The following is a 12,434-nucleotide window of genomic DNA, read 5'->3' as shown; positions in this document are numbered from 1 at the left end:
TTATGTTTACTTCTTCTAAATATATATATAAATTCAAGTTTTCCTGATCCTAAAATTAATGAGAATATCATGTAGAAATTTAGGAAAATGGGAGTGGGAGATGACTCAATCAGTGCAGTATATGCGTCATAAACACAGAGACTTAGATCCCCAGCATCCACACAAGCCGAGCATGGTGGTGTGTAGCTGTAACCCCAGCATGATGGGAATGGAGTGGAAGAAATTTATTGTCTAGCTGGTTTGCCCAAATTGCTAAGCTCCATGTCAGAAGTAGTCTCTGTCTCAGAGAGCACCAGAGTATGACACCTGGTATCAACCTCTGGACACACACACACACACACACACACACACACATACAGAGAGCTGGTGCATCTGTACACAAACAAATGGCCATACACAAGAGGAAAATACAGAACTATGTACATCAAATATATTGATTTTCCTTTATTGATTATCCTTTTCTTATTTCCCCTGTGTTTAAAAAACATGCATTAACAATGCACATCAACTTTCATGGCTCTTCTTTCATGCAATATTCCAATAAGAACAAATCCTGCATCATTTAAGAGATTTATTTTTTTATTTTTAAATTCTGCAGATTATAAGAGGCAATTGCACACGCTGCAATTCCCCCTATTTAAAAGCATTGATTCTCGTTGGTTTCCAGTGGCTGAGAGGAGGAGGGAGTGGGGACTTTTTATTTAATGGGAACAGAATCCTGTTTTACGAGATGAGTTCTGGAAATGGTGAGAGCTGCATGGCATTATAGAATTCACTTGACACAGGGAAATGTATACTCAGAGTGGGTAAGATGGCAACTGTCTATTAACCACAGTAAAAACACAGGTGAAAGGTTGATTCTAGCCAGCTTTTTACTGCTGGGTTGCATGCCCGAACCCTCTAGTCTCCAGTGACTGTGTGGAAAGACACTGGCTTTGAGGTGAGGAGCAAGCCAGGCTCCTATTTCCCATTTGTTTTGAAGCCCCGCATCCCGGTTGCTTCTCAGAAGAGTAAATGCAAGTCTGAATTGCTCTTGTATCCAGGACACAGTAGCATGAGGTTGATAGATTACTCAGCAATGATGCTTCTAGGTCTGCTCTATGGAGGTAAGCAGGTTTGCAGCAATGCAGCAATGCAGCAAGCAGCAATGCAGCAAGCAGAGGCAGTGGAGGCAGTGGGTATCTATGAGGAGATAGATTCCAATCTGGAAAATACAGTCATAGTTTGCAGAGCTATACTGGCAAAGGAAAGAATTGTCTCACTTAGTGGGGAGAAATACATATTTCAAAGACAGATCATACTGCGTGCGTCTCCTTTGGAGATATAAATTGCTGCAGGAAGAAAGCCATTTCTACCTCAGTGGCTCAGAGTGGGATTGCTTTGAGTATCTGACGCTTACCTGCCTCTTATTTCAACTTAGGAAATGATGGCCTTCTTAGTCATATGCCTTAAGGTGTAAGTGCAAAGCAGACGCAGTTGATAGGAAACGTGAAACTATGAAAACAGTTACCAGCTCTACAAAATCATGCTGGAAATGCTTAAATCAGTATTTTAAAACATTTCAAAGAAATCAACAGCAGCGTCTCCATGCAAGAGATTGAAAAATATAATCTCAGAAGACAGCGGTCAGGAGATGGTCTATTGCCAAAGCCAGACTCAAACCCAGCCCGGTTCTCACTCATCTTGAACATGTATTGCTTTCGAAACTGACGGTTTTCTACATCCTTTCAAATGAGGTCTTACATCTACATCTTTTTAACTTGATTTTACATGAAAGATATCTCCCTTCAAAGCCACCTTTAGTTAACCTTTAGTTAAAAGGCAGAGGGGATCTCACCCCAAAGTAGCTTGATTTGAGACAAACTGTGTTTTTATAATTTGTCTCTTCTCTCTCTCTCTCTCTCTCTCTCTCTCTCTCTCTCTCTCTCTCTCTCTCTCTCTCTGTGTGTGTGTGTGTGTGTGTGTGTGTGTGGCTGTATTCACCTGTGCATGTAGAGGCCAGAAGTTGACATCAGTGTCTTTGTTGACTGGTTTTAACCTCATTTTTGAAGACATGGTCATCCTGATCCTGCCTCCCTAGCCCTGTGGTTATCGGCACATGCTGTCATGTCCTGCTTTTTATATGGGTGTTAGGAATCCAAATTCAGGTTTCCATGCTTGTGCAGAAGCACTTTATGAATTGAGCCATTGCCCCAGCCCTAGGGGCATATTATATTTGATTATCTATTGGTCTCAGTGAAAAAACTAGATTTGATAAATAAAACTTGCCTTATGGGAATATTGGAATATATGTTAAAGGGTGAAAAGTCTCTCGTTTCCTTTTTAATTTCCCTAATTTTATTTTGGGGATCTTTTGTCAACCCTCAATCTAATGATTGTTCTGATCATTTGGATAGTGTCTCTAGGCAGTTAATTCTAGCAGACCACAGGGGTTTATAATACTCAATATGCACCTGGCATGGAGATAGATGTTCAATACATATTCGTCATCTGAATCACTAAGCATATGCTTTGCCTATAACTGTAATGTTATAGACAATGCCAAAAAGCAGTTATAGGCAAGTTCAGTGAGCTGCTTCCGTTGCTCTGATCATATCAGTTATCTACTAACTTCTGCTGAGTCATGGGAAATGTAATATAGGCAAATGCTTATAATAATTCATCTTCATTGTTGACTTGACAAAATCTAGAATCACTTGGGAGATGGGACTTTGGAATCGGGGCCTTTTTTATTGTGGACACAGTGTGGTGAGCTTCTTTTAGCTGCTGTTCTGACTTTCCTTCCATGATACCTTGAACTGTGAGCAATACACCCACCTACTCTTTCTTCCTCCCTCCCTCCCTCCTTCCCTCCTCTGTCCCTTTCTGCTTCCTTCCTTCCCTCCCTCCCTCCCTCCCTCCCTCCCTCCTTTCCTCCCTCCTTTCCTCCCTCCTTCCCGCCTTCCCGCCTTCCCGCCTTCCCGCCTTCCCGCCTTCCCGCCTTCCCGCCTTCCTGTTACTTTTGTCAGGGTATTTTATCACAGCAACAGAAATGAAACTAAAACAAGGCTCACTTCGAGAGACACCTTCACACTGGCATCTCTCTTTGTTCTTCATACCTTGCATGTGAAGAAGAGAACCAGACAGTTTTTCCTGGGTGTGGTTCTGACCAGCATTGAGTCAGCCAGGAACAGTGTCACCCTGAGTAACAAGTGCTTGAGAAATCAGTTCAGATCCACACATCTCATTAGCACCCTCTCCTCTTCCTTTTGATGGAGTCAGAAATCACAGTCACACTTTGCAGGCCTCAGGTAGTGAAATGGCAGCTGACTCTTTATCCAGGCTCCCCTGGGCCCCGAGGACCTATTGGGATGATGCCTGAGGTCTGTGCCTTCAAGGAAGCCCTCAGCAAATATGTCCCTGAGCTTTGCCTGAAGGAACCAGACTGTCACTGCCAGCATCAGGGTCCTTTCTGTGTGAGCTCCAAGCAGAACTGGCAACTCTTTATTCCTAACAATACAGTCATGCTGATTCTAAGGCCCAGACTCTCACAAGATTCTGAGCCCAAGATTGGGGGCCCTTTGACATTGGTGATTCCAGTACCAGGAAGGGTGTCTTTTAACAGGCTCCATTTCAATCTTTTTCTCAGATTATAGCCATGCAAATCAAGGCTTCTCTGAGGTCTGGGGCCTCTGAGAACCATGCCTCAGGATGGGTTCCAAGTCATGTAGGTCAGTTCACCCTCTTTCTTCTATGTCTATGTACCCTCAAGGGCCACCAAGGAGTTGGTTACAAATACAGATACTAGACCTCATCCCAACAGGTCCTAATTCAACTTAAACCTGGAGATTAAGGTGTTCAGATATCTACCCCTACCCTGTGAGATTTTTAAGCGCCGGTTGTCACTAGTCCAAGTTTGAGGAAACACTGCCCTGCAGAATAAGAGCAACACTGCAGGTTCCAAGTTGGGTTTTATTTTTCTCCTCCAAAGATCAATGTCAAAGGAATTCCCACTGGGTATGATTACACCCATCGTGGGGTGCACAGGAACAATTATTATCAGAACTAAATTTAACTAGGATGGGAGGGACTGTGTACTGTCAAATGGGCTCCAGGTGCACTGTCATTTTCTTGTATGCAAATCATAGCCATGGGAGTGCTACAGGGAGAAGAGTAGAGTAGGAAGAGTGCTACAGAGACGCGGGAAGCCTGCTGGAAACAGATGCTATAAAAGCACTGACTCCCTCTAACCTGTCTCCAGCCCCCTAGCTTCTACTGATCTGTCTTAAGGTGGAGGCATGGGCATCTGGGTCTTTCAAACTACAGGTAATTATTGTTCTGCACTGTAGCATCAGAGGTGCTAGGGAGGCATCTCCACTCACGGCTGGAGACTCCACCAGGTTGACCTTGAACTGCAGAATGACCTTGAATTGGAAGCATGGCTGGAAGAGATGCTTGAAGTGTTGTCCTTGTCCAAGAGTTGAAAAGATTTTGTTTTTAAACACTGAAGGAGGTTTGAAATGGACTCCCCATTCCCCACCCCCATCTTTGGTTATTTTTTGAAATTTATGACTTCTCACATATCTTTAAAAAGTAAATAAAGGCATAGAAACTGAGGAAGCCAGGCATAGTTTCACTGGCATTTATTTAATCCCAACATCTGGATGGCAGAGATAGGCAGATCTCAAGGACAGACTGCTCTACATAAGGTGCTGCTTACTGGCTTGCTCCTCATGATGTGCTCAGCCTGTTTTCTAGTTGCACTCTGGAATACCAGCCCAGGGATTGCCTCTACCACAGTGGGCTAGGTTCTCCCATAACAATCATCAATCAAGAAAGTGGGTACTACAGACTTACCTATAGGCCAGTCTTAAGGAGGCATTTTTTTTCAATCGAGAGTCCCTTTCCCCAAATGACTCTAGCTTGTGCCGTCACAGGGTTGTATGCAGAATCACATGTCCAGATAAAGGAGAACACTCAGTTATTTGAACAAATGAATATTAAATCTACCATAAAGGAAACTCAAATTCTACCCTTGTTCTTTTACATCTTGGGAAAGGCAAAGCCCAGGCCTTCTTTCATGGTCCCTAGGCCTACCGCTTATAAATGATTTTTCTTGAAATCGCAGCAGACCAGCTGTGACTCTGTTCATGCTCCTAAATCACCTCCATCAGGATCCTTCATGTATGCATGTGGGCTGAAGTCCTTAGTTCTCCACACTCAGGATTTCAGACCTGATGAGGAAGCTGTGCTCCCTGTGTTCAAGGTGATTCTCAGATACGCTAGGGTTTGATATCTGCTCTCAAATGCTTGTGCATCCTAGAGATGCCTTTTGGCTTTCAAGGCTGTGTGTGTGTGTTTTAAATCATTATTTCAGAGTCTGTGGGATGTTGTACACAAGTTTCAGAGGGCTCTGTCATACTAAGTGCTGGGCTGTGGTCACACTAAGTGCTGGGCTGGAGTCAGCCTCCTGCAGCACTCAACACGCATACATGAAAACACAAGAAGAGAGGGGAAGAGAGGGATTCTCCTTTTTGTTCTTAATCTGGTTAGACATGGTACAAAAAAAAAAGCAAAAAAGAAAAGAAGCATAGTGTCTTATTCTACACAGTAGTCATCTACGTAAGGGCTTAAGAACTGCTAATTAGAAAAAATGGAATTCCTTGATCATTTAAAATGTGAACAAATGCTTCTCACAGAGTAGCAGCGAGCTACAGCTATACTCTGTATACTGATATATATCCATCTTGGTCCATCCCATTCTGGTAAGAGAAGCCAGCTGATTGGTTAGTCTGGGAAACTGAATTTGGGCATTTGATTTTCCTAAGGTGTCCAGAACATCACTTCCTCACAAACACACCTAGGTCTCCATCCCTCCAGAATGCTCAGGTTTGGCATCAAGAGCGCTTTAAAGGCCTTAATGAGAAACCCAAGTGCTCCTTCTGCAGGATCCCCATGACTTGTAAGAGTTCACTACCTGTATTCTTATGAACGGCTGGAATAATTGAGATTTTTTTTCCTACTTTCTAGGAGACATTGGCATCACAGAACACAAGAATGATACCACCGGTCGTCATTTCCCGGCTGATTGATGGAAAGAAATCAATGGAAATTGGAGCTGTGTTGCCACAAGCGATTGCTCAGCCTCAGCTGCATCCCACAAAGCCAGCTTTGGCCAGGCACGGTGGAGTGAGCACACATAGGCCATTTGCTCTATCTCCAGACAGATTGGGAATTTTGACTCCATCAGATGAACAAGGATTGGAGACAGAACCACTGTCTACAGGGGACAATCTAGACAAAGTCCCCCACAGTGGGTTCTCATCTATCACCATTACTGCACGACGTGTGGGCCCTCCAGCCAGCAACATGGTATGGGACACTTTTAGGGACCCACAGTGTCCCAAGTGCAAGGCCAAGGATGCTCTGTTCCAAAACCCCCCAGTTCTAACTAGTGGTTCTCATCTATGTCAGCACAATAGACCATTCACCTGTACAGAGTTCTCCAGCAATGGCTCCACAGAGGGGCTGAAGGTTTCCCAGGCTCACTCAAGGCTGTGTGCAAGGCAGGACTACTGGGTCACCCACATGCATGACAACGAGGACAGTTTTTCTTCAGACAATTCACCATCAAAAAAAGTCCCAGTGGTGTTCAGTTCTTGTGTCCACCTCCGGGTGTCTCAGCAGTGTCCCAGTGCCATTTACTATTTGGACAAGTCTCTTTCTGTTCCCCTTGAGCAACCTCAAATTGCTAGCCCCAAAATGCATAGGTCTGTCCTGTCTCTCAGCCTCCGCTGTAGTTCCCACCAGTTAACAGCAGATGGAGTAGACGGCCCAGCTAATGGAGAGCCAATCAACAGAGCTCTATCGAAGGAACTCCAGGGAAAGCAGGACCTCCTAGCCCCACAATGGGGCCAGCCACAAGAAGGTCATTGGAAGGAGAGCCCATCATTGGTGCCAGTACATTTGGGGAGTGGCACATGCCCTCGGACTGGCTCCCCTCCACTGGAAAATGTCAAATTTGCAGATGTGGGAAGGAACCAGGTCCCAGTACGAAAGGAGAAAGAGGACCATGCAACATGTACCAGTAGCAGCCATGCCAACCAACTCTCAATCCATATTCCCGGCTGGAGTTACAGGGCTGGTGAGTAGATGTCCACCTGCAGGAGGGTACCCAATATCAGTGTCCAGCTTAGGGAGTGCTATTGAATTTCTTCTGCACAACTCATCCCAGTAGATCGATCACTGAGCATTTGGTCATCTTCGCCCCAAGTCAGCAACTCATAAGTTAGCGCTAACGTCTGATTAGATAGATGTTCTCAGATGATACATTTGTAGATAACAAGAAGCCTTCTCTCAAGATCCCTATCCCAACAATAGTGCCAGGCCAAACAGGCAACCCATAGCAAGCAGTGGCTTCCAGAGCAGCTGGAATAGAGCATGCTCAGACCACATTCCAAAATAAGGTAAGTAGAATAAAACAGCACCCACACTCAGATTTTGTTTTTAACTCTACAGGGGTTCAGCAGCTGAATATTGAGAGTTCTAGAATTCTGAGGGTTTTACTTTTTAATCCTACCATTGATAAATGCATTAACATCAACATTTAAAAACTACACCCGAGTTGTATAATGGTGTGTGTGTGTGTGTGTGTGTGTGTGTAGTTAAGTACAACATGTTTTCTAATGGGAAAGTTGGAATGTTTCTTACCAATCAGCAGCAAAAGGAATCATGTGTCCTGGGTTGTGTCTCGAGCATCCTGGCTGGGCTTTGTTGCTATTTCTGCTATTTCAGAGCCAGACAGAATTTCCCAGGTGGGCTTCCCTGAGACCCTTTGGCTTTCAGGAGAGGAAGTGAGTCTGTCTTGGAGGGACGGAAGCAGCCCAGATTTCTCTGTCTGTTTCAGTTGTACTTTCTGTGACAGTGACTGGTTTATGAGTCATGGACTTTCCACTTGGGGAAAATATTTGAAAGAAATAATAGTAAAACGGAAAATGCAGCATATGCATAATAATTTTATAGCATGAATTTCTTATCCATTTAGCATTTATTAATTAATAAAAATGACTGTAAAACACTTAAAACTATAATGCATGTGGAAGTGTTAAGTGATATAATTAATTTTAACAAGTGTAGATATATTGGATGTTCAGAGATCTTTAACGTCAATTTGATATAGCTTCTGGATTGATTAAATTATTGAAATGCCTGCATCAACAGACTCATTGCATGCAGGAAAATGCAAGCAGTCGTTCTGTGTTCCAAAGATAAACGGCACTTTCGTATTTAAGACAAGTGCTCAAGCTGAACGCTTTATCCTCCTTATTGATGATTCCGGAAATAGAGAGACTGCACTCTATGGTGAGCGTGACTAGATGCTCTGTTTCACGGTATAGAACAATCACTTGGAATTTTTTTTTTTTTTTTTAAATCTCACCAAAGGCTCTTTAAAAAGAACCAGATCCAGATCACAAACACATCTCAGGGCAGAGTGGCTTCCCTGTGGCTTTGAAAAGAGGCTGGCTGTTCCTAGGCAGGTTAGTGGAGGTTAGTTCTGCCTCCTGTGGGGCTGACATCCCTCAGAATAGTCATGCATTATAGAGACTGTAAATGTATTTAGAGCCTGACTCTAAATCACAGGACCGAATCCTATCATTTGAAGAAAGCCACAGAGGCTCAGAGAACCCTGAGCATCACTTTTCTATTTTCTAGCTCAGTGAATGTGGACAGTGACGTAGCCACTCCAAGCTCTTATCCGTCACTCAGTAATTAGTATTCTTGAATGTTGTCTCCAAGCTTGGGTTTAGTTCCTATTCTCTGTGAGCCCCAGATGGAATTTTTGAAGAGAAGAAGTATCATGTGAGCCTCGGCAGTTTCTATCCTAATATTCAACACCACAGAAAACATCAAGGATTGAGGAGACATGCGAAGAAATAATTGCTAACCCTAGGGCCCAAAGGACAGCAGAGAGCCATATGTCTTTTAGAAAGCTATGCTCCATTAGAATGGGGGTAATTTATTGTTTGGGACATGTGCCTCTAGTGTGCATGTGCATGAATGCACGCATGTGTGCACACACACATGCACACCTACCTGGTTTGCGTACACTCTCACTCATGTGTATCTACACAAATTATCAGTGGGCTACATTTCTTATTAGATAACGAGAAAGCATCTTTCTCCATCCACAGAATTCCTGCCTCAAGTTTATAATCATAATTGACTAGCTCTAATGATCACAGTCTATTCTGGTACAGGGTACGTCATTACCGCAGGGAGCATCTGTAAGCTCATTTGCTACCCACCCTCACAGAGCCTTTTAACCTTAACACAAGTAGTCTCAGACCATGGCCATGCTCATTAAGACTTGGAGGACCCGAGCATTTCCTTTCAGCAACTGATGTTGTATCAAGGCATTCTTGTTAGCTTCCTGTGGCTACATACACTAATGGGCTTCATCCTTCTTACTGTCTGAAGCTAGCTCTTTTTATCTGAACTCTACCCAAGCAGGATCCCCTCTGGCCTCACTTTGCTGACACTCAGCTGCCTTTGTAGGAACTGCATGGGAGAGTCCATAGATAGTCAAGACAATTTTTGCTATAGTTACTAAGATCATTGGATAGAAAATTCTCTAGATGGTATTCCTGAGTAAGCCTTGAAGATAAATACCCTGGGAAGACTCCTAAGGTGGTGGTGGTGGTGGTGGTGGTGGTGGAGAGATGGGATACATGCAACTACATCATGAAAAACTGGTAGGTTCTGTCCCCTGAGAGAAAACTTTCCAGCAAACATATGGGTACTCACTTCTCCTTTGGGACTGAGGTTAAGAGTTGATTCTCTTTTTGCCTGATTTCTTGGTCCTTGATGCTTTCTCTTTACTGTTAGTGAGTATCCTGCAGGTACTGTAGAAGGAAACATCATACAAACCTCTGCCCCTGTTGTGAGGGAAGCTTTCATCACTGTTACCACCCTGTGCTTATCATCAGCATGAAGAACAATCATGGTATATGTTGTTAAAATTCCCGATGCCAGATCCTGGCTTAGATCCATTATTTTGAATCATCTAAACAGTTCTGTAGGGAAAGTATTGATTATGCCTATCTTGTAGACAAGACAAACAAGGCTTGAAGATAAAATGACTTACCTAACTCTAAGGATCCATTAAGCGCTATAGCTCTATCTGTGGCTCCTGTTGCATTCTTGCCAGTGATAACCCTGGGCAGAGTAGTCAGGGTGTCGTGGTACCCAGTAGTGGGTCTGTCCCCACTGTCACCATAAAAAGTGGTATTTAAAGATGGCTCAGGAGCATCTCCAAGGGTGATGGCACAGTGGGCTACAAATGGATTTATGATGAACTGTAATAAGTTTAGTTATTAATTTAGTTAAAGCTCATCAACTCAGAGCTCCTCCCCTAACCCAAATCTGGGTCTCTGTGCCGCTCTGTGGGATTTTTAATATTAATCTAAATGATTATGACCTCAGTGTGTGTGATTGATTCATTATTGATTCTGATACATTAACTGTTGCTTAGTTCATTTTGTATCTGTGATCCATCTCTGAAGTTCTCTTCCTTCCTGAGACATTCCTGTAGATACAAAGCAAGATACTGTGTTAGATGTTATTGAAGATAAGACTAGGGACTATGATGCCCTGCTTTGTGGTAGGTCCATGGCCAGTGTACATGCTCTAAAGCTTGTTTCTCAATCTTTGGAGAATGTACATCAGATATCCTGCATGTCAAATATTTATATTGCAATTTATAACAATAGCAAAATTACAGTTATTAAGTAGCAACAAAATAATTTTATGGTTGGGAGTCTCTACAGCATAAGGAACTGTATTAAAGGGTTATAGCATTAGCAAGGTTGAAAACCACTGCTCTAAAAGCATTAGTCTGAGTAGCTGGAAGGAATTAACCCCTGCCAGGCCACTGCATGGATACCAAATCTGCTTATGTTTCTAGGTATGGGGTGTGCATAATGATATAGCTTTATTTCATTTATACATCAGATTTACCTGAAGAGAAGATGCCTTCTGAATTCAGCTCTCTCATCACAGAGGACTTATTTTTACAGAGCTCAGACAGCATGGCTAGAAATGTTATTTTGCAAATGTATCCCCACCCCCAATAATCTAGAATTAAATGAAGCAATCTTTTGCTCTTTCTTTTCTTTTCCCCTCCCTTCCTTCTTCTTTTTCCTTCACTAACCTCTACCCCTTCCTCTTCTTTTTCTCCTCCTCTATCTCCCTCTTTTCTCCTTCTCTTCTTCCCTCATCTACACTCTCTTCCCTTTTCATTTATTCCCCTCCCCTCATCCCCTCCCCTCTCCTGTCCTCTTATAAAGGAAAGTATGCTTTTCCTTGAAGGCCACATGCATTGTATGGCATTTACTCAGCTCTGCTGTTCTGGTGGGAAAGCATTGTGATGCATAGGCTTATACGGCTGTTGCCAATAAAGCTTTTTGTACAAAGGCAAGTGGTATGACGGACTTAGCCTGCCTATAATTTGTGAACTTTGATCTAGAACTACTTGCCAGTATTGCATCCTGTATTCTTAGAACTAAGACTCTGTGTTGGAGATCAATGGACAGTCTATATCCTAAGGCATGCTTGTGAGAATGACCATGGATTGAAGAAAGATGAAGAAGGATGAGAAGATAGGGAAGGTACTCTTGATGTACAGATAAAACAAAGGTCACAGCCACCTCAGGATTGGGAATGACTCTTCAGTGTTGCTCTGAGCTAGAGCAAGAAGGCTGGGCCTTTGTATCCCAAGTAGTAGATGTGACCTTGAATGAGAAGCTCTTGCTTGCTGGTTAGTTCTCTAAGGTAGACTAATGAGGGGTATCTCCCCAGAGTGTGGCATGCAGTGCATGTAAGAGCTGGCCACCCTGCCACTTTCCACTGTGCCTCTTATCACTCTCAGAAATGAGTTAGGAGTCTTCCTGAGTTCCACCTAGGACAAGTCTGCAGGTGGGCTATAGACTGTCATCTTTCATCCATGTAAAGATAGCAGTGAACTATTTTTTCCTAGTTAGCCTCTGCTCACTCACTCAGGAGCACACTGGGCAATTGTGAGAATAGACTTGGACTGGGGACAGTGGTGACGATGTTGAAAAGTGTTCAGACCCAGAGCCATGTTTTTTTTTTTTTTAAAAACTTGTTTATACATTTTAAATAAAATATTTAGAGTATTGATGATTAAAATATTATTAATACTTTGTAAGTAACAATTAAAATATTGAAGTAATCAAAAATAATTATTTCACTTTCCCCTTCTTTTTCCTCAGCCATTTCCAAGGTCTGTTCTTCCAACTCCTTCCATACCCCACTATTCAGTCTCAAATTGATAACCTGTTCTTCCATGAGTATTATTGTTACACACACACACACACACACACACACACACACACACATACACACACACTATAGCAATATCAATGGACATGTTAATG

General features: G+C 43.0%; 1 protein-coding gene across 4 annotated transcripts in view; it reads left to right on the top strand.

Annotated features, from left to right (window-relative positions):
• The window catches only part of C1H10orf90 (chromosome 1 C10orf90 homolog), a 231,549-nt gene that overhangs the window by 147,497 nt on the left and 71,618 nt on the right, over positions 1-12,434 (top strand). For all 4 annotated transcript variants that reach the window (XM_076912264.1, XM_076912257.1, XM_034512992.2 and 1 more), the window contains one exon: positions 6,010-7,123. In XM_076912264.1, coding sequence (XP_076768379.1) covers positions 6,010-7,123 — 1,114 coding nt within the window. The remainder of the gene's footprint in view (positions 1-6,009; positions 7,124-12,434) is intronic.

This window comes from Arvicanthis niloticus, chromosome 1 (assembly GCF_011762505.2).
Source record: "Arvicanthis niloticus isolate mArvNil1 chromosome 1, mArvNil1.pat.X, whole genome shotgun sequence".
NCBI lineage: Eukaryota > Metazoa > Chordata > Mammalia > Rodentia > Muridae > Arvicanthis > Arvicanthis niloticus.
This window is presented reverse-complemented; position numbering and strand designations above follow the sequence as displayed.